Here is a 27,923-nt window from a genome sequence, read left to right on the forward strand (position 1 = left end):
GCAGATGTCTCACTTGGTCACCTGTATTGAGAGTATTTACAGGTGAGACGGTGTCTTACCTGGTTACCCGTAACAACAGTATTTACAGGTGAGCAGGTGTCTCACCTGGTGCGGTATCAGGGAGTCGTTGGAGAGGCAAAGGTAGGAGTGGGCCGTCTCTCTGAACTGGAAGGAACACTTGTGCAGCTGAGAGACAGGCTCGTCCACATCCAGGATGGCATGCTGCTTGTTCACCTTACGGATCACCTGTAGGGACAAAGACCTCCTGGTGACCACACTGCCTCAGAACTCTGTGACAACATGGTGGTCAGGTGCTCAATGTCCCACTAGTTCCTTCTGCTCACACCTCCGTCTGACTTTCCATTTCCATTTCGTTTGTTAAAGAAATTGAAAGAAATGTGACATTTACAAATGCTTTATGATGAGAGTGGGAACTTTATCCTCTTGCTTCTATGAGATCATGACGTTGAGTTCTCTGTGATCCTGTGTGATGACTTAATTTTCACAAAGAAATATGACCATCATAACTAGACAAGGTGTTGGAGGAGGAGGTGATAGAGGAGGTGATTGAGGAGGAGTTAAAGGAATAGGAGATTATAGATAAGGTGATGGAGGAGGTAATATAGCTGATAGATTGATGGAGGAGGAGGTGAAAGAGGAGGTGATGGAATAGGAGGTTATAGACAAGGTGATAGAGGTGATGGAGGAGGTGAAAGAGGAAGTGATGGAGGAGGAGTTGATAGAGGAGTTGATGAAAGAGGAGGTGAAACAGGAAGGCATAGAGTAGGTGATGGGTGACGAGGTAATGAGGAGATGGAGGGGTTGATGGAGGTGATGGAGGAGGAGGTAATAAAGGAGGTGATGGAGGAGGATGTAATACAGGAGGTGGAGGATGAGATGTAAGAAGTTTCTCCAGACCAATGAGATTGTATTCCTGCCACGCTTTACTTCAGCAGTAGAACAACATAGGTAGCCTGACCTCCTAATCTCTGCTCTCCTGCTAAACACAACACCAGCTAGACTAACATAAGCAAACATAAATCTACTACCATAATGAGCGGGCTTTTGAGAGAAAATTTGCTTTACATTGACTGAAACTTGGCACTCTGGCTTAGTGAGCTAAGGGCTAGAGAACCACTCTCCACGTCATGGAGACAGTGTTTATTTGCAGAAAGGGAATGAGTGGTGAAAACTGATTGGAACAGACAGATGAACTACCGACGGACGACTATGAGATGTAAACATACCCCTGGAAAAAAAATGATTTGGTGGTCATGGCAGGTATGTTTTAAAACCATAAGACATTTTTGTCTACCTTAAAGTATTGACTTAACTCAGAGAACAGTTCAGATATCTGTACAGCTTGTTGAGGTCCAGGAGGAACCAAGGGCCTGGAAGTACAGCTGAAGATGGGAAAGAGTTCACGCTGAACACAATAGATTTTAAACTGAGCAAATAAACCATCAACATGAATCACTGACAGGGGCAATACATTTAGGAAACCTGAAGATAACCTGAAGAAAAAAACTGAAAAAAAAATCTTACACCCATCAAAACCTTCCTACACTGCATCCCCTGATCAAGTGTCTATGTACATATTACATTCCCCAATATGATCCCATAACAGAAGATACACTCTCTACACAATCTCTCCTGGTCTGCACCAGAAGGCCTTGACGCAAAACCAGATCCCAGAAGATAACTTTTAATCTGACCGATGTCATCATCTACCAACCCTGTGGTCCAACACCAGACCCCCCCTGACCCAGGAGGTAGCCCAGACCGCCTGACCCAGGAGATACCGCAGACCTCCAGACCCAGGAGGTAGCCCAGACCCCCTGACCCAAGAGGTAGCCCTGACCCAGGAGGTACACCAGACCTCCAGACCCAGGAGACACCCCAGACCCTTCGACCCATGGCCTCCTCGGTCGACCCAGAAGGTACCCCTGAAAGACCTGACCTAGGAGGAACCCCAAAAACCCCTGACCCACCCCAAAAACCCCTGACCCACCCCAAAAACCCCTGACCCACCCCAGAAAGCCCTGACCCACCCCAGAAAGCCCTGACCCACCCCATAAAGCCCTGACCCAGCACCACAACACCAGAAGCCATCAGGTATCTTCTCAGTGACTCAGCAGAAAGTAAATCACGGTCGTCTCCCTCCCTCTTTAAACAAACGCCAGAGCTATAGGTCTCACCTGAAACAACACGCCTGGTTCCCTACCCCGGTACCCCCAGACCACCAGACCGGCGAACCCCCGCCCAGCGTGCTGTCGGCGCAGTTTAGCCAGAGGGAGGAACCAACCAGCTCTGCACTTTACTGCCCACAGGCCGGTCCCTCTCACACGAGGACACCTCAGAGGGCATCAGTAAGGAATGTGTGTGTGTGTGTGTGTGTGTATGTATAGTGTGTGTATAGTGTGTGTGTGTGTGTGTGTACGTGGGTGTGTGTGTTACCATGGGTGGCAGGGCTACTCCAGTCTCAGTACAGACCAGCTGGACCACAGAGCTGTAGCAGATGAAGCCCTCACTCAGAATATAGTCTCCCTGGTCCAGACCCTGTACTGGAGACACAGGCACACACACGCACACCCGCACACACACACGCACACACGCACACCCGCATACACACACAAACACACACAAAAGCAGACACAGACACACACAAACACACCGACACACATACACACACACACACACACACACACACACACACACACACACACAAACACATACACACACACACAGACATATATACTTGTGCATAATGTTTGTGTGTGTGTGTGTGTGTTGTGATGGAGAGCCGTAGGAGGTCTGGCAGGTAAATAAACTTGAGGTTTACAGTGAGGACACTAGCCTCCTTCATCCCTGCTGGAGGAGACAGAACCCTGGAAACAGCTCTCTTAATGCCTCCATCATCCTACTACCCCAAACTGTACTAACACTAGCCTTACCAACACTAGCCCTGCTAACCCTGACTCTACCAACACTAGAGTCAAAAACGAATGAACCGAAACTCTGGAACCGAAATCCAACACTAAAACCTAACCTACAGGTATGATACTAGGGTTAGGGTTCCTATTAGTGTCAGGTTTTAGGGATTGTTTTTTGGTTCTAAGGTTCCGTGTTAGGGTTAGGGTTTCCTATTTCAGTTCAGGTTTTAGGGTTTGGTTTTTGGTTCTACGGTTTGGTATTAGGGTTAGGTTTTAGGGTTTAAGGTGTTGTGTTACGGTTTGGCTTTTGGGTTAAAAAACCTAACCCATAGGAATCCCTAACCAATACTCTAGCCCTATCACTGATGCTAACTCTACTAACCCTCACCCTCAAACTAGCACTACAAATCCTAATATTCACCAACACTAGCATGAACCCCCTAATCCTATAACCCTATAACTCTAATAATAACCCTGATACTAACCGCTTTCCATTCCAGGTGACCACTAACCCTTGTCTATAAACACAGAGGGCTTCATTGCTTCATGCTAGTTTTTAAGGGTAGTTGTGTGATGCGTTGCAGCGTTGCAGTGAATGTAAGGCATCAATTTTAAAGTGCCTTACAGAGCATTCACATAGTTAAGCGAGGCTCAGTATAAATGAAATCCATTCACTATTCTCCCTACCCAGGGTGATGGTGAAGGCAGTCCACTGGCGGCCGCTGGCCACCACGGCGTGGCGGTCCACTGACAGGAAGCGTGTGCTGACGGTCTGGGAGCGGAGACGGTTAAACAGCGCTACCCTGGAGCCGGACGAGATACACACTGGCACAGACACACAGACGCACAGACGCGCAGACGCACAGACGCAGACACACAAACACACTCAGCCACATACAAACATAGACACATGCGCGCGCACACACACACACACACACACACACACACACACACACACACACACACACACACACACACACACACACACACACACACACACACACACACACACACACACACACACACACACCAACATAGACACAGACACAACCTGAGAACCAATCCAATAAGCTTAGGGCTGAACTGTCAACTGAAGATAGTGTATCTTTTGTATGTGTGTGTGCCTGTGAGTGTGTGTGATGCATGAAATTATATATTGTAATATAATAATGATAAAACATAATATAATATAGTGTGTACATTTATGTAATGTTATGTCATTTAATATGATGCTTGGCTCACAGTCAGCGTTCTTCATGGACTGTCTCTTTTGAGATGGTTTAGAGATCACTTTGATCATCCTGCTGTGGAACGAACCGACTTCCTGTCCAGACAGGAAGAGGCGTAGCAATAGACGGAAGTGCTTCCTCTTGTCCTGGTCTGAGATGTACAGGGACTTGGCACAGGCAAACATCTGACAGACACAGGAAGACAGGCAGGCAGAGAGACAGACAGATAGAGAGGCATGCAGACATGTCAGACAGATGACAGGCATACAGAAAGACAAGCAGGGCGAACGGTAGACAGACAGTGAGGCGGGTCGTCAGTGAGATAGGCTGTTTATAGTGAGACAGGTTGTTAGTAGACCCAACAGTAGTGCATGCCAGTGAAGTTCTCTGGGTAAACACAGGGCACTGTAAAACGCTCAAACACAACAAAGTCTGGACCAAAACACTCTACTGCTGTCACATCCTGCCCTTCTATAGCCCTGCCACATACATGTCTGCTCTGGCTTAGGCTCTGGATGTCCAAGAAGCAGGTAGGGGTTTGGGGGCATCTTGTTAAAGGATGCCTACAGGTTAGCCTGCAGACATTAGGGATCCAAGTCAGTACCTTTTGGCTAAGAGTTTAACACCCGAACCACTTGACTATACTCCTCACATACACCATGACATGTGCTTCCTACTATGCAGATCATGGCTCAAACACAAACACACACCCACACACAGACTCACCCTGTAGTTGGTGAGGTCATCAAAGGCTATTTTGAAGGTGTCGTCCAGAGAGTGGGCAGAGCTATCAAGACACATGTAGCCAACCAGACCATATCGGCTGTCCCCATAGCCAGGTGCTGCAGGGGGTGGGGTTAAGGAGAGGAAACAAGTGAGTAGGGAGGCTCGATTGGGAAGGGAAAACAGGAGAAACAAGGAGTGATGGAAGGGTGGGTGAGTGGAGAATGGGGCGATGGATGGATGATAAATTGGTGGACTGATGAACGATGGATGAAATGAAGAAGGTGAGAAGTGAATTAAAAGAAGAGAAAAAGTTCAAAAGAGAGAAAGAAAGAATGAGGGATGGTACATAAGAACGAAGGGTTGACGAGAGAACCAGCCGTAGTCAATAAGACATTATAACATGTATCAAAGTATTAATATGAGTGGAACCCATCTGGTGATGATGTGATGCTGTGACCCCTGACCTTTGGTGTCATCGGGCCTAAGCCTCCATCCTCGGCCACTGATGTAGACGCAGGGAGGAGGACAGAAGAACCTGGGGATTCACAGCAGCAAGATACTCATCAAATACTCCTGAGACTTATTAGTAGTAGTATAGTGACCCTGATGTTGTACCGCTATATGTCAAGTGTGTGTTCCTTGTATAGTATTAGTCCTCGTTTAAATACTAGTATCAGTAGCATAGTAAGTGATGATTTCATACCGCTTCTCGTTGCCATAGGACTTCTGTGCCACCTTGGCGTGTAGGATGGTGATGGTCTGGTCTGAGGGGGCGTTACCCGGCTCCCTGGCTGTGATTGGCTGCTGACATCCGTGGAACCCCAGCTCCAGTCTATTGATTGAACATTTTGGTCAGTCTGAACAGAACCAAGCCTTAGTATTAATAGCAGTGTTGGAAGCAGGACGTGTTTAATGGCGTTATCCCCACACTAAGAAGATGATGGTGGTTATTGTCAATGCACCCCAGGAATGCTATGAATAAAATAAAATTAAATATATACGTACGTGTACTTCAAACGTACTGTGTATGTACTTCATATTTACTTCATATGAACTGCATATGTGTTTGATATGTACTTTATATGTACTTTATATGCAAGTAGTTTGTGAGCAGTGTGTCTTCTTGGGACCTGCTTGTGAGGACCTGGGCTTCATGCAGATCATCCTGATGGTTCTCTAGAGAAGACCTGCAGTGACCCCACAGTTCACAGTTCACCGGCTCTCTGTTCCCGCTAGCGTGAAAATATGTGTGTGCGCCTTCCTTGACTCAAATATGCATGTGGGTGCATGCCTTCCTAACTCCCATGTGTTTGGTCTGTGTGAAAGAGGGAGCAAGAGAGACAGAGGGAGCGAGAGAGAGAGAGAGAAAGAAAGTGTGTCTGAAAGAGTGGTTGTCCATGTAATTTATTAACAAAGAACCCTCTGATTTGTGTGTCTGTAATCGTGTACCAGGATATAAGTGTGCGTGGCCGTGTACAATGTGTGTGTTTGTGTGCATGTGCGTGTGTATGTGTGCGTGTTTTGTGAGTGTGTGCGCGCTCTCGTGTTTGCACGTGTTGCCAGTCACTGAGGTGCCAGCAGTAGCCTAAATTAGCTTTTACCCCCTCCCAAGGTCGAAGGTCATTATGTCAGGCGCTCAGAGCTTCTGGTATTTCACACCCGGGAAACAGAATGATGGAGCGCAAGAGAGAGAGGGGGAGAGAGAGAGAGAGAGAGAGGGAGAGAGAGAGAGAGAGGGAGAGATGAAAGAAGAGGAATTAGCTTTCACTCGGGTTGGGGTTAGACAGGCGTTTAGCAGGTCCTGGGTTGTTGCTGTTGCACTAGCTTAAAGGACTTCATTAGTGTAGCACTATTAGCACATGCCTGGCCTCAGTAACAACAGTGGGAGCCTCCATGGGTAAACACGGTTGGTGGCGTAGGCTCCGATGCAGAGGCTAGTGATGGATGGCTCTGGATGGAGGCCGGAGCCTCCCAGGAGCTCCCAGGGTGTAAGACGATGCTCTGACTGCCGTTCCAAACACTGGTCCATTCAGCCAGCCACCTCCTTCACTCAAACCCTAATGGTCCTGAAAGCACAGGAAATCCCCTCTCTTCCCCTGGTCCCCAGAGCCCTTTATAACCTGGTCTTCAGAGCTCTTTATAACTCAGACCTTTATAACCTCCTAGAGCACTTTATAACCTTGTCCCCAGAGCTCTTTATAATTTGGACCTTTATAACCTCCTAGAGCTCTTTATAACCTGGTCCTTATAGACTTATTTATAACCTGGTACTTAGAGCTCTTTATAACCTGGTGCTTAATAACCTCCCAGAGCTCTTCATAACCTTGTCCTCACATCTCTTCATAACCTTGTCCTCACAGCTCAGTACACCTGGTCCTCACAGATCTTTCTAACCTGGTCCTTAAAGAGCTTTTTATAACCTGGTCCTCACAGCTCTTTATAACCTGGTCCTCACAGCTCTTTATAACCTGGTCCTTATATATAACCCTTTATAACCTGAAACTTATCAAGCTCTTTCTAACCAGGTCCTTTAAGAGCTCTTTATAACCTGATAGTTAGAGAGCTCATCACAACCTGGTCTCTAGAGCTCTCTCTTGGTTGTTAGATAGTCTGATATATTGCTGACCATGTAAGAGCACACAACCTGAATTAATCTGATTAAACTGTCTGGTAACTGCTAATAATCAGTGGTAAGAACATATGGAATAGACACAAATCAAGAGAGGGGCACCTGGTCCATCATTTGACAGTAGGTTGTACAGTATGTACAGTAGATTTGATCTACTCTTATCCTGCTGCTGACTAAGGTGTGCAGAGAACTGCAGCACAGCTCTCGCAACACACTATATAATGAGCACCAGATTGTCTCGGTCTCTTCGGTGGTCTTACTATACACGCTATAGCGAAGCGCGATACCCATATTACGCACGGGAAATCCGGCCTCAAGCGCACCCCGTGCACTTGCGGTGAGCTCCGTGCGCCCCCTCCAAGTTGATCTCCAAACGCTGTGTTGTTCACTCCCCGCTGTTTCTCGGGTTTCAAATCGGGGGAGGGGTCGTCCCGTTCCCAAATAATGCTGGCGTTTTAATACCTGCACCCCATCGCTGCACGGAGTCATTCTTGGAGACGCTAGCAGGCTCGCGGAGAGACTTAAAAAGTCATACGACTTCACAACCTACGGCTGATTCCTAACAAACCGCTGAAGAAATTCTGTTAAACCAAGTTTTGGATAACATTTAAAACTTTGACCTTAACTTTCCTTGACGGGACATTGATCGCGGGAATTTTGAAAACTAGTAAACGTTCAACTGTGAGCATATTCTGCCTACCTGTCCCACCCGGACGTCTTTGGTGCTTCTGGTCCATTGGTCACCAATCCCAGGTGAGTGAGGGTGTGGAACGGGACCGGCGAGCCAGTGAAGGAGTAGAGGTGATGGGCTTCTATCGGCACCTCTTCTTGGTGATGCCTTGGCGATGCTGGTGGGACAGTAGGGAGCGAGACTTAGTTTCTACCGCAGTCCTACTGTATTTATTAAAGTATATATTTGTTTATATTGGCAATGGAAGTATAGGCTATTTTGTCCACTTTTTATGCATACATTTACAAACTGACAAGAGATGCGTTTTCTTTGATTACATTTTTTTTTTTAATCCTAAACTTTGTTCCTCTTGTAAACAAAGTAACATCAAAGTTTGCTATTCAATATCGTTTTTGGAGTCACCTGGATATTTTAAGGTTTAATTTGTAGTCAAATGAAACATTAGCCTTATTAAGAGTTGTACCTTAGTTGTCATGATTTGAATGGCAGAGTTTTGTATGATTCTACTATGAGACTCAATTAGGCCTAAGGAGCCTACATGGAGCCTGTTCGCTTTTTAACCTTTAGACATTTTATAACTCCATAGCTGGATTACTACTGACTGACCTCTATTTATTAGGGAATGTATTCATGGGTGTTTCTAAAAATAGATCTTGTTATAGACAAGTACCCCGTAGAGAGAGGAAGAAGGGGCAGGGGGTTAGAGAGAGAGGGGGGGGGAGGAGAGAGAGAGAGAGAGAGAGAGAGAGAGAGAGAGAGAGAGAGAGAGAGAGAGAGAGAGTTTTGGGTTCACACTGATTGCCTGGTGATGTGGACAGTGACGGGTAATTTGAGAGACAGACAGACAGGTGGTTAGGTAGGAGACAGGCGGATAGGCAGACAGACAGACAAGTGATAAGAAAAGAGAAAGTGAAGTGCACCCTGACAGGCGCTAAGTTAAGAGACATACGTGCAGACAGACGGGTAGACAGACAGACAGACAGACAGTTAGACTGGCACTAAGGTATGGGGACAGACAGACAGACAGACAGATGGACAGGGAGTCTGTTAGGTAAAAGAGACAGACAGACGGGTGCTCAGGTAGGAGACAGGCAGGTAGGTGGATAGACAGACAGGTAAGATAAGAGAGAGAGACAGGCAGACAGGTAGACAGACTGGTGGTAGCAGAGCCAAAGGAGTCACATCTGGTTTCAATCAACAGCAGCTGAACAAGAGGAGCAGTGTCCTCCACACAGAGGTCACCTCCTCCTCCTGTCCCTTCTCCTCCTCTCCCTCCTCCTTCTATCCCTCCTCCTTCTATCCCTCTTCCTCCTGTCCCTCCTCCATCTTCTATCCCTTTCTCCTCCTTATATCCCTTCTCCTCATCTCCCTCCCCCGCCTCCTCCTATTCCTCCTCCTCTTATCCCTCCTCCTTATATTCTTCCTCCTCCTATCCCTCCTTCACCCTGTTTCCCTCCTCCTCCTATCCCTCCTTCACCTCCTGCACTTCTCTTCTCCTCCCATCTCTCGTATCGTCTCTCTCCTCGCCCTCTCCTCCCCACTCATCTCCTCTTATCTCTTCTACTCTCCTACCTCTCCAACTCTCCTCCACTCATCTCCTCAACTCTCCCCCCCATCCTCTCTCTCTATCTTCATCCTTCAGCATCCTATCATATCTCTACATGATGACATCATCTAGTACTGATAACCAAAGCTCATAATCACTGACCTTCCACACAGTCTGGGAGGCAGAACTCTTCCATCCCTCACCCAAGGGGTCACTGCTGACATTCACCTGGTGTGGGTAAAGAACAGGTCTAACATTTAGACCTGCCCTTATACATTTTAAACCTTTAAAAACGTTTTAAAACCTTGGAAAAACTTTTTTTAAAAACCTTAAAAAACCTAGAAAATCTTTTTCTAAATCTGAAACCATATTTCAAAATTTTCTTTGTTTTACCTTTGGTCCAAATCTTAACAATCTTTTTAAAAATATATATTTCACCTTTGAAATCATGTTTTACCAAAATCAGATTTCTTTATTTTTAAACCATTGAATTATTTTTAACAACAGGATCTACATATATTTTCTAAATCACAAAACAATTTCTTGAAATCTGAATTTAAACATTTGAATTTGAATTATCTTCAAACTTAAGTGTTTGGAAGCTCACCTGACGTCACACTGTCATCGGATGTCTTCTGTCTCAGAGGAGAAGAACGACAAATAGAAAAGAAAGAAAATTCAACCTGCTCCCCTGTTGATGCTCTGGGTCCTCACTCAACAGAATATCTACTTATCTAATCCATCCATTTATCACTCGATTAATCAAGAGAAGCTTTAAGGTGAGCTCAGCTTCTGACACGCATCTGGTGAAGAGAAGACCACCAAACCCAATAAGCTGTATACCTGTGTGTGTGTGTGTGTGTGTGCGTGCGTGCGTGCGTGCGTGCGTGCGTGCGTGCGTGCGTGCGTGCGTGAGTGTGTGTGTGTGTGTGTGTGTGTGTGTTTCTGTGTGTGTGTGTGTGTGGGTGTGCTTGTTTGTGTGTGTGTGTGTGCGTGCGCGTGTGCGTGTGTGTGTGCGTGTGTGTGTGTGTGTGTCAGAGATAGTCACCTGCTCCCAGGGTCAGTGTTTCCCACACCTGTACTTTTGTCAACAGCAGATAAGGAGGAGAGGCTGGCCTTTAAGTTCACCTCATCCTATCCTAACACACTGCTCTGTGATGGACAGCCTTCCAGCCAATCAGCTGATAGACTGGAAGCTCAACCATATACCCACACAGTAGCTGCTGTACGTACTCTTGATAAACCACGTCACCTCACAGTAAATTCTGTACAGTAGCTCAACCATGTAACACACACCGCTGTACATAGGGCAGTTGCAGTAGCAATGTTGATATTTCATGTCCCTGGGCCTCTGCAGCATCTGCTGAATGCATCAGAAGTGGAGAGTGATGTATCTGGTTTAAAGCAAACAGCAGAATTCAATAAGAAGGCCTGTGTATCCTATCAGAGAGACGGCTCCTGCTCACAGCCTAGACACTGTTCTCACTGGGACAAAGGGAAGCTTTTCACAATATTGACCCTCAGCTTCAACTCTCCTGCGATGAAGTTATTAATTCAACTTGAATGACGAGGATCTATTAAATCCTCAATCTCGGCAACTAATTCGATTTTCTTAATGAACACAGTTCACAAGTATCAGTTATCCTTCTGTCTAAAGGACTAAAGTTGTCCTTTATCACAGCTAAAGTCTGTCCTTTATCACAGCTAAAGTCTGTCCTTTATTCCAGCCAGCATATTCTTTACACAGCTACAGTCTGTGCTTTATCACAGCTACAGACTGTCCTTTATCACAGCTACAGTCTGTGCTTTATCACAGCTACAGTCTGTGCTTTATCACAGCTACAGTCTGTCCTTTATCACAGCTACAGTCTGTGCTTTATCACAGCTACAGTCTGTCCTTTATCACAGCTAGTCAGGTGGAGGGAGAAGAAGGTTGGCTTCAGACCAGCAGCTGTGTCTTCACTCCCTCGTACCTTAAACCCCCCGCCGACATGCCTGAAACTTGACCTCCGGTACGTTCCAAAGTTCCTGCTGCTACTTCCTGTTGTGGAACCAATGCTGTGGAACCGTTCTAGGGCTGAGGGGACAGATAAACAAATGGGGTCTCTCCTTATGTTCTCTCTGAGGAGAAGAGGCTGGAACGTTGTTTACCACATGGTCACGCAAGATGCCCCCTTAACCCGTACCTGCTCCTTAATCCACTTCCTCTTCCTGTCTGGGGGAGGGGCCTGCTACTGAGCTGGATAGTCCAAACTAATATTATAGGGGAAAGTGTGTGTGTGTGTGTGTGTGTGTGTGTGTGTCTGTCTGTAAAGGGTACAAAGGCTTCTCAGTATTGCTGTAGTTAAACAGCAGCAGCCCCTCATCTCCTTCCTGTCTCCTACTGAGAGCACACACACACACCAACACACGTTAAATAACACGGAAATAAGTCCTTTTTGTGAAAAGCTAGAATGAGCATCAATTATTTGTAACCTAATGAGACTGTGTAGTGGGTCGGTTGTTCCAAGTCCAGGCAACATCCTTTTTTGTTGTTGGTCACCGGAAGTAGAAACACATGTTTTTACAGCAGCAAAAACATGACAGGGCCATTTCTCTGCTTAGAAGGGTGGCTTCAACATTAAGTACACTTAGTATACTTAATATTTATTTAAATATCATTATGCTGATCATTATGCTGAGAGCCATGCTGAGAGCCATGTGGGAAAGTGAGCTAACCAGACAGGGAAGTTGGCCAGTTCTTCACCAGACCCGACTAGACAACCAGACAACTGCGATCTGTCGCTAGTGAGTGGGAAAGGCATGTGCACGATCAGATCATATTTAAATGTAGGTGTGTGTGTGCGTGCGTGCGTGTGTGCGTGCGTGCGTGCGTGCGTGCGTGCGTGCGTGTGTGAGACAGAGAGGCAGAAAGACGCTGTTGCAGAGGATCCTTGTAGAATGCAGGATACTAAGTCAGAGATGCCTCTCCCTCATGACCCCGGCATGAGGGACACCTTTCATATTGCCTGCCTGAAAACACACACACACACACACACACACACACACACACACACGCACACGCACACGCACACTCACACTCACACTCACACACACACACACACCTACACACACACACACACACACACACACACACACACACACACACATACACACTCAACACACATCTTGAGACACTCAAAGCAAGGTTGTGTTTTTATGGCATTGTTGTGTTTTCACAAAGTCAGAGCACACACACACACACACACACACACACACACACACACACACACACACACACTGTAACCATGTGTGGTTTGTGGACACAGTGTAAAGAGTTACTTTAGTGGATTGTTCAAACTTCTCCTCTTTCTCTCCTCCTCCTCTCCCTCTTCCCCCCTCTCCTCCTCCTGCTCTCCTCTTCCTCTCTTCCGTCGTCTCTCAGATAATCCCAAAGAAGAGGAAGATGACTCGTCTCTGTGTGTCCATCCTTCTCGTCCTGATCGCCCTCACCGATGCCAGGCCAAAAACAGGTAAGCGAGAGAGTGAGAGAGGAGTAGGGGGTCGAGAGAGGGGGTGGAAGGGAGGTGACAGAAAGAGTGAGAGAGATAGAAAGAGAGAGCAAGAGCGAGGGTGAAGGGAGGGGAGGGGGTGAGGGAGACAGCGAGATCGATGAATGATCGTTGAAAGATAAGGGGAATGTGTATAAATATTTCGCTGGAGTGTTGTTTGGGCAGCAGAGGTGTGCCGGGGCTATCTGCAACAGCTGCAGTGTTCCCAGGTCTGTTGTGGACTCTGGGGACTCACTGATATCCTGCTCAGTACACAGTAGCTGCTTCAGTCACCGAGGAAACAGGAGATCAAAAGCCCCACTCTGCGTGGACACCACTCAAACACACTCTGTTTCTGGCCCCTGTCTTTAACAGAAGATGAGATAAGCCAAGATGAGAAAAACTTAGGTTGGTTAAGTTGAGGTGAGTTGAGATGAGTGAAGATGAGTTAGTGTTATACTGTGAAATAAGATTAGATGAGGAGAAATGAGTTTAGACAGAATGAAATGGAATGAATGGATGATATCCAAACTACTAAATTGTAATGAAATGCCCAGAGCTTAAGATGGGTAAAATGCAGACAATGAATTTCCCCATGACGATTAATAAAATAAAGAATATAAAAAAAATAGAACAAGATATTTTGCCCGTATCTTTAACTCTATTAATTCCCTGGTGTGTGTGTGTGTGCGTGCGTGTGTGTACAGCTCCAGAGCAGAAGTGTAAGTCCGGTCCGGTGGACCTGGTCTTCATCATCGACAGCTCTCGCAGCGTTCGTCCTCATGAGTTTGAGACCATGAGGAAGTTCATGATTGACATCCTGGACACGCTGGACATCGGGGCCAACGCCACCCGGGTGGGGGTCATACAGTACTCCAGCCAGGTGGGTCTACTGCAGCCTGGGTTTCCTCTCAAGGTTTCTCCCCTCTGTAGTTGAGGAGTTTTTCCTGGTCCTTTAGAGGGGTCAGGATTAGGGGGGCGGTTGAATAATGTGGCATGCCATTTGAGACTGGAACTGTGATCTTTGAGAGCTTTGGCAATAGCTCTGAGATGAGTTGAGCTCTGACACTGAAACAGACACTTGACAGCGTGCTCCTCTTAGAACTCTGTTTTTTCTCCTGCAGGTCCTGAATGAGTTCTCCCTGAAGACCCACTTCAAGACCGAGTCCATGGTGAAGGGCATCAACGAGATCATCCCTCTGGCCCAGGGCACCATGACCGGCCTGGCCATCAAGTACACCATGAATGTAGCCTTCACCCCAGAGGCAGGAGACCGGCCCAAGGTACCTACTCATGACAACTGACAACTGCATGTACAAAAGCATGGACAGTAGTGTGTACCGTAGCATGTACACTGGCTTGTACAGCAGAATGTACAGTAGCATGTACAGTAGTGTGTACAGTAGCATAGTAGTGTGTACCATAACATGTACAGTAGCATTTTAGAAAAGATTCCTTTTAGAAATTAGGTTGTGCAGCAATTTGTATGCTTTGATTGTTCCACACCTATTTACTTTGGTTATATCACCAACAGGATTGGTATTAGTTGGATTGTTATGCCTGCTGGCTATTAATTCAGAAATAATTTGTCCTTAATAAGCAATTATTTGACACATAAATAACATTTGTGGTGAAATAGGCTAGTGCAAGTCCAAGTCCCTTCAGGGAGGGCTAGGGTCCCGGGTGGGTCCTAACAAAGGAGTCCCAGGACCTCCCAGTACCGCGGTGGTTTTGCTTCCCAGGTGCCCAACGTGGCGGTGATCGTGACGGACGGACGGCCCCAGGACCGCGTGGCGGAGGTCGCCGCAGAGGCTCGGGAGAAGGGCATCGAGATCTACGCGGTGGGCGTGGCCAGAGCAGACATGACATCACTGAGGGCCATGGCGTCCCCGCCGTTTGAAGACCACGTGTTCCTGGTGGAGTCCTTCGACCTCATCCACCAGTTCGGACTCCAGTTCCAGGACAAGCTGTGTGGTAAAACACACACTTTGCATAACGTATATAGAGATGAAATGGAACAACAAAAGTAAAATATCTTACTTTCTTTTTATATCTTGATCTTGATCTTGATCTTCATTTGAGCCAAAGAAGCAGCGGTTTATAAAAAGATTATATACTTTTGTGTCTGCAAAGATTAACAAGACTACATGAACTATGTCGATAATATATACATATGAAATGTAACTATAACTTGGTTTGGTTACATTACACTGGGTTCATTGGGTTACAATGATTGTCGCCAAGGTGATGATGATGATGATGATGATGATGATGGTAGTGATGGTGATAATGGTAGGGAGGATGATAGTGATGGCGCTGAATGTGGTGATGGTAGGGAGACAGTGATGATGGTAGGGATGGTCATGATGGTTTGTGTGTGTTTCAGGCCTAGATATGTGTGTAGAGTCTGACCACGGCTGTCAACACATATGTGAGAGTTCTCCAGGGTCCTACCACTGCCTCTGTCTGCCCGGCTACACGCTCAACACGGACGGCAAGACCTGCTCAGGTAGCACACACCAGATACACACACACACACACTCTAACCAGAGTTACAAATAACATGAAATATGACAGCTGTTCTGTGTACATACAGCCACACATCCCTAAAGACCTGTGTGTGTACGTCTGTGTCTGTGTCTGTGTGTGTGTGTGTGTGTGTGTGTGTGTGTGTGTGTGTGTGTGTGTGTATAGCTATAGATCTTTGTGCGCAGGGGAAACATGACTGTGAGCAAGTGTGTATCAGCTCCCCCGGCTCCTTCACCTGTGACTGCAACAAAGGATACACACTCAACACAGACAAGAAGACCTGCACCAGTGAGTACACACACACACACACACACACACACACACACTCACTCACCCCCCCTCCCCCCGCCCCCCCGTCCCCTCCACACACACACACACACACACACACACACACACACACACACACACACACACACCCCCCTCCCCCCCGCCCCCCCCCCTCCCCTCCACACACACACACACACACACACACACACACACACACACACACACACACACACACACACACACACACACACACACACACACACACACACACTCACTCACCCCCCCCTCCCCCCGCCCCCCCCCTCCCCTCCACACACACACACACACACACACACACAAATGCAACCACAACAACATCCATTTTTTCCCAGAAAAAGTGAGGTTCAAAGCGAGGTTGAGGTGTTGTTGAGTGTTGAAGGGTTTCCCCTGCGTCCCGTCTCCCTCCCAGTGATCGACTACTGCTCATTCGGGAACCACAGCTGTGACCACCAGTGTGTGAGCATTCTTAACGGCTACCACTGCAAGTGTAACGATGGATACCATCTCCTTGACAACGGCAAGAAATGCCAGCGTAAGTTACACACAAACACACACACACACACACACACACACACACACACACACGCGCACACGCGCCACACACACACACACACACACACACACACACACACACACACACACACACACACACACACACACACACACACACACACACACACACACACACACACACACACACACACAAACACACACACAGCATGTACAAACATGGTAAAAGCAAGGCATGCAAAAATCCCTCTAACAGGTGTGCACACTCTGAAGCAGGTAGACACACCCCATGTCCCAGGTAGAAAGAGGTAGATCACCCCCCCCACACACACACACACACACACCCCTGATCAGGTAGTCACGTCCCCTTTACCAGGTAGACATGTCTGCATGTTCCAGGTAAATACAGGTAGACTTGGCCCACTAGAATCCCCCCTCCCCCCCCCGCCCCTGTGAGAGGTGGGTTCGCCCAGTACACCAGGTAGACAGGTAGGGTAAGTAGGCCCTACACCAGGTAGACAGGTAGGGTAAGTAGGCCCTACACCAGGTAGACAGGTAGGGTAAGTAGGCCCTACACCAGGTAGACAGGTAGGGTAAGTAGGCCCTACACCAGGTAGACAGGTAGGGTAAGTAGGCCCTACACCAGGTAGACAGGTAGGGTAAGTAGGCCCTACACCAGGTAGACAGGTAGGGTAAGTAGGCCCTACACCAGGTAGACAGGTAGGGTAAGTAGGCCCTACACCAGGTAGACAGGTAGGGTAAGTAGGCCCTACACCAGGTAGACAGGTAGGGTAAGTAGGCCCTACACCAGGTAGACAGGTAGGGTAAGTAGGCCCTACACCAGGTAGACAGGTAGGGTAAGTAGGCCCTACACCAGGTAGACAGGTAGGGTAAGTAGGCCCTACACCAGGTAGACAGGTAGGGTAAGTAGGCCCTATACCAGGTATACCCCAGGTAGAGTAAGTAGGCCCTATACCAGGTATACCCCAGGTAGGGTAAGTAGGCCCTATACCAGGTATACACCAGGTAGGGTAAGTAGGCCCTATACCAGGTATACACCAGGTAGGGTAAGTAGGCCCTATACCAGGTATACACCAGGTAGGGTAAGTAGGCCCTATACCAGGTATACACCAGGTAGGGTAAGTAGGCCCTATACCAGGTATACACCAGGTAGAGTAAGTAGGCCTAGGCCCTACACCAGGTATACACCAGGTAGAGTAAGTAGGCCCTACACCAGGTATACACCAGGTAGGCACCAGGTAGAGAGGTAGGGTTGCCGGTAATGGGTTTACGACCTGCTAAGCCCCAGTAGGAGGTCTGGTTGACCCAGATACCACAGGGCGTCCCAGGAGGAGAGAGAGAGAGTATGGAGGAATGTTGGGTTTTCCAGCTGCTCAAACATCTGCTTCACAACTTCAAGAGGAGCACAGGCTCTCATTTAGACACACGTGGACACACAGTGATGCACACACACAAACCCCCCCCCCCCCCCCCCACACACACACACCTTTAATTGCTTGCGCTATCAGGCTATTAAACGGCAACAGGAGTCCTGAAAAAAAATTACTGTTACATTATTAAAAATGTTTTTATTTGTATATAACTAAACGTTTTATTTGATTTACCGCTGCTTGTTGCTCCCTTGTATTGACCCATGTATGTTTATCTGTTGCCTCTGAAATATTGCCATGCCTGTGAGTTTGTATGTTTGTATGTGTGTATCGACTGCAAAAACACACACAAACCTGTTTCATCTCAGATATATTGCATTAAACAGATGGCCTGTTGCTCCATGTGCACACGCAAACATGCATGTGTTCCTACAGATGTGGCACTTATTGCTTTTAACATGATTTAATATGATACATGTTCTAGATCATATTAATATTATGATTGTGTGTGTGTTTGTTTGTGTGTGTTTGTGTGTGTGTGTATATGTCAATTGATATGTTCTTGTGACCTTGTTTGTGACTGTGTGTGTATGTCCTTGTGTGTGTATGTGTGTGTGTATGTCAATTGATATGTTCTTGTTTGCGTGTGTGTGTGTGTGTGTGTGTGTGTAAATAAATATATGTGTGTGTGTGTGTGTGACCTTGTTTGTGACTGTGTGTGTATGTCCTTGTGTGTTATGTCCTTGTGTGTGTGTGTGTGTGTGTGTGTGTAGCTATAGATCTGTGTGCGCAGGGGAAGCATGAGTGTGAACAGGTGTGTGTCAGTGCGCCGGGCGTCTACACCTGTGACTGCAACAAAGGATACACACTCAACGCAGACAAGAAGACCTGCACACGTCAGTCAGGCACACACACGCACACACACACACACACACACACACACACACAGAAAAACATATATACACACAGACACACACACACACACACACACACACACACACACACACACACACACACACACAACTCTAATACTATCTGCTACCTAGAGCTCTGCTACCTAGTTACCTGGTGACTGCTACCTAGTTACCTGGTCACTGCTACCTAGCTCTTCTCTCTGGGATACCAGCAGACCCCTCACAATAGGCGTGGGTTCTGGTTTTGAAACCCAATGTCCAGAGTCCACCTGTAAGCATCCCTTAGGAAAACACCCTAACCCTCATCTTCATCCTCATCCTCATCCTCATCCTCATCCGCTTATCCGAGGTCGGGTCGCGGGGGCAGCAGCTCAAGCAGGGCGCCCCAGACTTCCCTTTCCCGGGCCACATTGACCAGCTCTGATGGGGGGGGGATCCCGAGGCGTTCCCAGGCCAGTGTTGAGATATAATCTCTCCACCTAGTCCTGGGTCTTCCCCGGGGTCTCCTCCCCACTGGTCGTGCCTGGAACACCTCCCAAGGGAGGCGTCCAGTGGGCATCCTTACCAGATACCCTAACCCCTGTTCCGCATGTGCACTACATAGTAAATAGTAGTAGTAACCTCTTAGTGTGTGTGTGTGTGTGTGTGTGTGTGTGTGTGTGTGTGTGTGTGTGTGTGTGTGTGTGTGTGTGTGTGTAAATGTTCTTGTTTGTGTGTAAATATATATGTCTGTGTTTGTGTGTGTCCTTTTTTGTGTGTGTGTGTGTGTGTGTGTGGGTAAATATATGGATTTCTGTTTGTTTATGTCCTTGTGTGTGTGTGTGTGTGGGTGTGTGTGTAGCTATAGATCTGTGTGCGCAGGGGAAGCATGAGTGTGAACAGGTGTGTGTCAGTGCGCCGGGCGTCTACACCTGTGACTGCAACAAAGGATACACACTCAACGCAGACAAGAAGACCTGCACACGTCAGTCAGGCACACACACACACACACACACACACACACACACACACACACACACACACACACACACACACACACACACACACACACACACACACACACACACACACACACACACACACACAGAAAAACATATATACACACAGACACACAGACACACACACACACACACACACACACACACACACACACACACACACAGAGACAGACAGACAGACAGACAGACAGACACACACATATATCAATATATGTATATAAACACACACAAACGTACACATTAGAGTAACATTTGAAATGCTTTATCAGAATCGCTTTATTATACCCATCCATAAATATCCATTCATATATAAAAAAAAATATATATATATATATATATAATATCATATATTATAAAATGTTAGTTGATTATGGCATATTTTTGGCATGGTTTTCTAGTATGTCCTATTATGTGGTAGCATGTTACAGTGCACATCCTAGAGTATACTAGCATCTCCTAGCGGATCCTGGTTGTCCTAGTGTATCCTAGCCTGTCTTTGACTGCCCTAATGCGTCGTAGCTTATCCTAGCGCTTCCAAGCTTGTTCTACCATGTCCTAGCATGTCGCAGCGCACCCTACCATGTTGTGGCCTAGCCTCTCTTGTTCTAGCCTGTCCCAGGATCTCCTAGCGTGTCCTGTGCTGTGTTGCAGACATGGACCTGTGTAATTCGGTGGAACATGGCTGTGACTTCCAGTGTGTCAGCACTCCAGGGTCCTTCTACTGCATCTGTCCCGAGGGACAGTTGCTCCAGGACAACGGGAAGAGCTGTGGAAGTACGCAGCACTCCAATCAAACCCAATTCATTTGTATTTTTCTCTCTAGTGTTCTATGACTTTGTATAGCATCTTTGGGTACCTTGAAAAGTGTGACACCAATTTAATTATATAAAGAACACTACTATATCATTATAACAATATGATGATATAGTAGTAGAAGTAGAATTACTACTCATTACTAATAACATTAACTACTCTGACATCATCTCCACTTACTTGCCACTCTCTACTAAATCCTTGGTGCTGAACCGCTCCTCTCGCAGCCTGTAAGTCAGCTAACATCGACCTGGTGTTCCTCATCGATGGCTCCAAGAGTGTTCGGCCCCAGAACTTTGAGCTGGTCAAGAAATTTGTCAACCAGGTCAGAGGATTTGGGATTTCTATGTATAATGTGTGTCAATAACATGATAATATAGCAATATAATGAAAAGACAAATCACTAAACTGGGATAGCTAGTTGTAGAGGCTCCTAGCATGATTGGGACCTCCTTAGTAATGTTATATGAGATATATTTGTTACATAGTCTTGTGGCTAAGGTGTCCACAGCCTACCTGTAGGCATCTTTGAGCAAGATGCCCTTACCCCCTACCTGCTACATAATGACCCGTCTCTGTACTGTCTAACCCCTACCTGCTACACAATGACCTGTCTCTGTACTGTCTAACCCCTACCTGCTCCTTAATGACCCGTCTCTGTACTGTCTAACCCCTACCTGCTCCTTAATGACCCGTCTCTGTACTGTCTAACCCCTACCTGCTCCTTAATGACCTGTCTCTGTACTGTCTAACCCCTACCTGCTCCTTAATGACCTGTCTCTGTACTGTCTAACCCCTACCTGCTCCTTAATGACCTGTCTCTGTACTGTCTGACCCCTACCTGCTCCTTAATGACCTGTCTCTGTACTGTCTAACCCCTACCTGCTCCTTAATGACCTGTCTCTGTACTGTCTAACCCCTACCTGCTCCTTAATGACCTGTCTCTGTACTGTCTAACCCCTACCTGCTCCTTAATGACCCGTCTCTGTACTGTCTAACCCCTACCTGCTCCTTAATGACCCGTCTCTGTACTGTCTAACCCCTACCTGCTCCTTAATGACCCGTCTCTGTACTGTCTAACCCCTACCTGCTCCTTAATGACCCGTCTCTGTACTGTCTAACCCCTACCTGCTCCTTAATGACCCGTCTCTGTACTGTCTAACCCCTACCTGCTCCTTAATGACCCGTCTCTGTACTGTCTAACCCCTACCTGCTCCTTAATGACCTGTCTCTGTACTGTCTAACCCCTACCTGCTCCTTAATGACCCGTCTCTGTACTGTCTAACCCCTACCTGCTCCTTAATGACCCGTCTCTGTACTGTCTAACCCCTACCTGCTCCTTAATGACCTGTCTCTGTACTGTCTAACCCCTACCTGCTCCTTAATGACCTGTCTCTGTACTGTCTAACCCCTACCTGCTCCTTAATGACCTGTCTCTGTACTGTCTAACCCCTACCTGCTACACAATGACCTGTCTGTGTACTGTCTAACCCCTACCTGCTCCTTAATGACCCGTCTCTGTACTGTCTAACCCCTACCTGCTACACAATGACCTGTCTCTGTACTGTCTAACCCCTACCTGCTCCTTAATGACCCGTCTCTGTACTGTCTAACCCCTACCTGCTCCTTAATGACCCGTCTCTGTACTGTCTAACCCCTACCTGCTCCTTAATGACCCGTCTCTGTACTGTCTAACCCCTACCTGCTCCTTAATGACCCGTCTCTGTACTGTCTAACCCCTACCTGCTCCTTAATGACCCGTCTCTGTACTGTCTAACCCCTACCTGCTCCTTAATGACCCGTCTCTGTACTGTCTAACCCCTACCTGCTCCTTAATGACCCGTCTCTGTACTGTCTAACCCCTACCTGCTCCTTAATGACCCGTCTCTGTACTGTCTAACCCCTACCTGCTCCTTAATGACCCGTCTCTGTACTGTCTAACCCCTACCTGCTCCTTAATGACCTGTCTCTGTACTGTCTAACCCCTACCTGCTCCTTAATGACCCGTCTCTGTACTGTCTAACCCCTACCTGCTCCTTAATGACCCGTCTCTGTACTGTCTAACCCCTACCTGCTCCTTAATGACCCGTCTCTGTACTGTCTAACCCCTACCTGCTCCTTAATGACCCGTCTCTGTACTGTCTAACCCCTACCTGCTCCTTAATGACCCGTCTCTGTACTGTCTAACCCCTACCTGCTCCTTAATGACCCGTCTCTGTACTGTCTAACCCCTACCTGCTCCTTAATGACCCGTCTCTGTACTGTCTAACCCCTACCTGCTCCTTAATGACCCGTCTCTGTACTGTCTAACCCCTACCTGCTCCTTAATGACCCATCTCTGTACTGTCCAACCCCTACCTGCTCCCAGGTGGTGGATTCTCTAGATGTGTCGGCCCAGGGAACCCGGGTGGGTCTGGTCCAGTACTCCAGCCGCGTCCGGACAGAGTTCCCCCTCAACATGTACCACACCGCGGAGGACATCAAAGCTGCTGTCATGAAGGTACACACACACACACACACACACACACACACACAAACATACACCATTACAACCGTAATGTAATAGTAATAGTATAAGGTCTCCATAGTGTATTTATAACAGTACAAATATCAATAGGATAGTATAAGTATAAGGCCAAGGGCCACATATAGAATGAGACAATATATACTATTATTTAGGGGTGCACGATAACACAGAGATCAACTACATTTGTCCCAGTGTTTGATGTGAAATGAAGCAAAAAAAGACGCTCTTCCTCCGGTAACGCAGTCGTTTGCGACGCCTTTCTTATTCGTCGTTTTTTCTATTTGTCTGTGACTCCAATGCTCCAATCTTTCATCGATCGATACAGATGTTGTGGATGCAACGGAATATATGATGCATCGCTGCAGCAACATTTAACATGATCGCGATGAGTTCTGCCCATTCTGCCTCTGTTGCTGCGGTCAGACCAAAACACACCTGAGTGACAGGGGCCGTCGTGGACCCTACGTCATATCCAGCCCCTTGCAAGCCCGCCCCCCTAAACCCCCCGTTGATTCTACTGATGTCTGAGCAACAATGTCATGATCATATATATGTATGTGTGTGTGTTATCGGTTATTGATATCGGTATCGGCCTTTAGGAGCTGAAAGTTATCGGTATCTGTTAAAAAAAAAAGTTATCGTGCATCCCTACTATTATTAGTAGTACTACTAACTATATTAGTAGGAATATTTACAACGGGCAGAGTACATGCAGAAGGGCACCATCACCAGCCTATATATTCATAATATTAACATTATATTTACAACAGGTAGAGTACATGGAGAAGGGCACAATGACGGGTCTGGCTCTCAAGCACATGCTGGAGAACAGCTTCTCTGAGGCAGAGGGGGCTCGGCCGGCTGCCAGGAACATCCCTCGCATTGGCTTGGTGTTCACCGACGGACGCTCCCAGGACGACATCACTGAGTGGGCCAAGCTGACTAAAGAGGCTGGTAAGGGCGACATCTGGTGGCCAGCACTAGCTAGACATGACATGCCGTCTAATGAAAGGAGGCTTATTAGACTAACATTTACCCTTTCCTGTAACAGTATATATAACGTGGAATACATTTTGATCTTATTTCTAACTTTTTTATTATTTTATTCTTGTATCTTATATTTTTATTTAATTGAATTTAATTGAGTTGGAAGACCTCTGGTGGCCTTGTAGACATGACGCACATTCTACTGACACACAGCATTCTGTCTCGTCATTCAAACTTATGCTTAACTTAAAACACATTGAAATGCCTTTTCAACCAATTTATTTTGCATCTGTATATGTCTGTGTGTGTGTGTGTGTGTGTGTGTGTGTGTGTGCAGGGCTCACCATGTATGCAGTGGGTGTAGGCAAGGCGGTGGAGGATGAGCTCCGTGAGATTGCTTCGGATCCCGTGGAGAAGTATTTCTACTACACCACTGACTTCTCCGCCATCAACACCATCGCAGAAAACCTCAAACTCAACGTCTGCCCAGGTCAGCGGAGAACAGCAGACAGTAGATAGACATAAAAATAGACATAAAAGTAGATCAGTGTGGACTTCAGTACAGTTGAAACGAGAGTACAATGCAGGAGAGCAGAGCAGAGTACAGTAAAAACTACAGTAGAGAGTCACGTTGAAGCGACATTATTATATACACACATTACATATACACACATCTATTGAACTTTTCTCAGGCAGGCTTGTTGTTTGCTGCCATCTGCTGACAAATTCTGACAATACAATACACATGTTATTATTTATCTCTCTCTCCTCTCACTCCTACTCTCACTTTCCCTCCCTCCAGCGGAGAGTCAGGGGGAGATCGAGGTGAAGGACCCGTGTGCCTGTGAGAGCTTGGTGGAGTTCCAGCAGGCCACAATGAGCTCAATGGAGCAGCTCACACAGAAACATATCCTTCCAAATAAAACCCCTACAGAATGAAACATAAGCATACAACATAATAGCCTTACAGGTGGAAGCCTTTTCCATACCCTACAAACGAATAGACACGTTTTAACATGAGGACCCAAAATGTCTTTCTGACAAAACGGTAACGGTAAAGCCCAGTTTACAGTTTCCTCACACAAATAAAAGAGTACAACTAGCTCTTGTAGAACTAGCTGAGGCTTCTTTACTATAGCATAGCTTGGGGGGGGGGGGGGGGGGGGGGTAATGCAGCAGAGCTGGTAGGTTCCTGTTTTACTGTATCAGAGCTGGTAGGTTCCTGTTTTACTGTATCAGAGCTGGTAGGTTCCTGTTTTACTGTATCAGAGCTGGTAGGCCTGTTTTACTGTATCAGAGCTGGTAGGTTCCTGTTTTACTGTATCAGAGCTGGTAGGCCTGTTTTACTGTATCAGAGCTGGTAGGTCTGTTTTACTGTATCAGAGCTGGTAGGCCTGTTTTACTGTATCAGAGCTGGTAGGCCTGTTTTACTGTATCAGAGCTGGTAGGTCTGTTTTACTGTATCAGAGCTGGTAGGTCGGTTTTACTGTATCAGAGCTGTTAGGCTTGTTTTACTTTAGCAGAGCTGGTCCTGGATTGTACATTTTTAAATACTTTATATAAATATATCTATCTATATATATAGATATATTTCCTTAACTGTCACTACTGGCTGCCATGACGACGCGCCTCGGGGACCTGGAGAACCAGCTGCTGTCCAGGAAGTGAACAGGAAACACCACTGTGGTCAAACAGGAAATTCCAACTCCACAAAGGAAGTGGTGACAGAGGAAGAGTAGGAAGTGGAGGACGAGGGAAAATAAACATCTCAATGTAGAACATCCAACATATCCCTTTAACATTTACTTTCATTAACAAGCTTTCTTGTTTCTACATAAACATCAAGTAAAGAAATACACATTTAGTCTTAACATTTCTACAGTCTTAACATTTTCGTGACTTCCTACAGAAACTACCTTTGTCGACGTTTGATGTATACCTATTTGAATACCAGAAAGATACGTATGTTAAGCTCTCGATAGGCTGATGACATAATTATAATATGTATGTGACATGTGTAGTAATAAGTTGCCTGTGTATGTTAGAATGAGGGTTGTGGAAATTAACTCCATATTCTGTTGTCCAAAACACCATTGTATCTCTATAACTTCTATCCCATAACCCTTGACCCTTTGTTGATTCTATTTATACTTGTTGATTTTGCTACCTTTTGTTAAATATGATGTATTTATAGGATATTTTGATACAAGTTGTGTTTGAGAGTACTTCAGTGGAAAGTTCTTGTCTTAGTCTTACCTTTGAACGTACTACTAGTATTATACGTTTGTGAAGTGCTAAGGTCAGTTTGATACTGCCGACACTAAAGGAGAACATAAACTCACCAACACCTATAGCTAACAGATTCAGGTCAACCGCTAGCAGCCAACAGCTCATCAGCTTCAAGTGCTCAGAGTGGAATTTGTCTTCACATTAAAATGTCAGTGTAAAACTAGAAGTACTTGTAGTTTCCCCTCAGAGGACGGTTTAAATGAGGACTTATGCCAAAGTAGTATTTTGGGGGTGATCATTACCTTTATGTAAGGATTGGATAGGAGTAATTTTCCACTACAGAGAACGGTCTTGAGGTCTGTCTGAGCAGTGATAGGAAGACTGATGGAGATTAATGTAGAGGCAATCTCAGGTTGTCCATTTGGTGATCATGTCAGGGCATTATTGTTTGGCTGAATTAAACAACAAACTATTTCAAACTCTGTGCTGAAAGAAGTGTTTTAGAGCTTATGCTCTCAATCATTTTGTATAAATTACCATTGTAGTATTAGTTTTGATAGCATATATCCATTGTACCATTAGCTTTGATAGCATATTACCATTGTAGCATTAGCTTTGCTAACACACTACCAATACCAAGCAACCAGCTCATCTGTCTTTGTTAATTAGCCGTCTGCCTCTGCTAGCCTTTAATCACTACTTGGGATCTGTGTGATCTGTGGAAGACAAAATTAATAATATTTCATAAGGAATGTATTTTAAATGAGGTCACAGGGGCTTTGTTTTTTTATTTTACCTTTTGTATATTTCATAATAAACCTTTTGTTTTGTCTCTGGACTCTGTACAACAACACAAGGAAATAAATATTTTGAAAAAACAACAACATTTTCTTTCTGGCTAAAGATGGCTAAGCCCAGAGAGTTACAGCTTCTCTTGACTCTATTTAACACCAGCAAAGTAAGATGACATAAAACCTTAAAGTTATTGTAAGAAACTTCTAAACACTCAAAACATTAGAAAATAGTGATGTTCTCATCAGAGTTCAAACTGAGCATTTAAAAGTTTGTAGAGAAGTTGACAGGAAAGACCGGAGGAGAAGGGGGGGGGGGGGGGGGGGGGGTGCTCATCCAACAACCTTCAGACCCCAGCTCCGTAGACCGCAGCGCAAACCCCTGTCTGTCCACTAGGGACATCCTAACCTCCACGGATGCTAAGAGGAGTTAAGTATAAGAGAACAATTAATAATAATAAATAATATAAATAAGATTTTAAAAGTAGAATAATTGAACATTAAAAAGCAAATAAAACGATAGCTGCGATTCCAAGCTAAAATTAACATTTAAAAAGTGGAATGGAGTCTCTAGGTGATTGTGGAAGGAGTAGGGTCCCAACATTTAGAATTGAGAATAAGAATAAAGCCTAGGAATAACAATA

The 27,923-nt window shown here is 46.1% G+C and overlaps 2 protein-coding genes across 2 annotated transcripts in view; one reads left to right on the top strand and one right to left on the bottom strand.

The window, feature by feature from the left end:
* rbpjl (recombination signal binding protein for immunoglobulin kappa J region-like) overlaps positions 1-10,447 on the bottom strand; it is a gene marked incomplete at its 3' end in the record, with an annotated part of 13,024 nt that extends 2,577 nt beyond the window's left edge. Inside the window, exons 1-10 of the mRNA XM_084463788.1 lie at positions 10,362-10,447; positions 9,917-9,982; positions 8,218-8,365; positions 5,592-5,720; positions 5,353-5,423; positions 4,889-5,004; positions 4,176-4,347; positions 3,621-3,758; positions 2,458-2,564; positions 106-246 (exon numbers count right to left, since the gene is read on the bottom strand). Coding sequence (XP_084319914.1) covers positions 106-246; positions 2,458-2,564; positions 3,621-3,758; positions 4,176-4,347; positions 4,889-5,004; positions 5,353-5,423; positions 5,592-5,720; positions 8,218-8,365; positions 9,917-9,950 — 1,056 coding nt within the window. The 5' untranslated portion in view covers positions 9,951-9,982; positions 10,362-10,447. The remainder of the gene's footprint in view (positions 1-105; positions 247-2,457; positions 2,565-3,620; positions 3,759-4,175; positions 4,348-4,888; positions 5,005-5,352; positions 5,424-5,591; positions 5,721-8,217; positions 8,366-9,916; positions 9,983-10,361) is intronic.
* matn4 (matrilin 4) lies at positions 8,044-27,301 on the top strand. The gene is made up of 17 exons (XM_084463787.1): positions 8,044-8,270; positions 13,179-13,266; positions 13,992-14,167; positions 14,409-14,567; positions 15,027-15,258; positions 15,671-15,793; positions 15,979-16,101; positions 16,529-16,651; positions 18,794-18,916; positions 19,776-19,898; positions 20,584-20,706; positions 20,973-21,070; positions 23,114-23,245; positions 24,043-24,226; positions 24,597-24,749; positions 25,062-25,164; positions 25,867-27,301. Exons 2-17 carry the CDS (start codon positions 13,200-13,202, stop codon positions 25,925-25,927), a joined length of 2,103 nt encoding a protein of 700 aa, XP_084319913.1. The 5' UTR covers positions 8,044-8,270; positions 13,179-13,199; the 3' UTR covers positions 25,928-27,301.
* Positions 27,302-27,923: the final 622 nt, after the last annotated feature.

The sequence above is a fragment of the Micromesistius poutassou genome, assembly GCF_964030765.1.
Source record: "Micromesistius poutassou genome assembly, chromosome: 2".
In the NCBI taxonomy this organism is placed as follows: domain Eukaryota; kingdom Metazoa; phylum Chordata; class Actinopteri; order Gadiformes; family Gadidae; genus Micromesistius; species Micromesistius poutassou.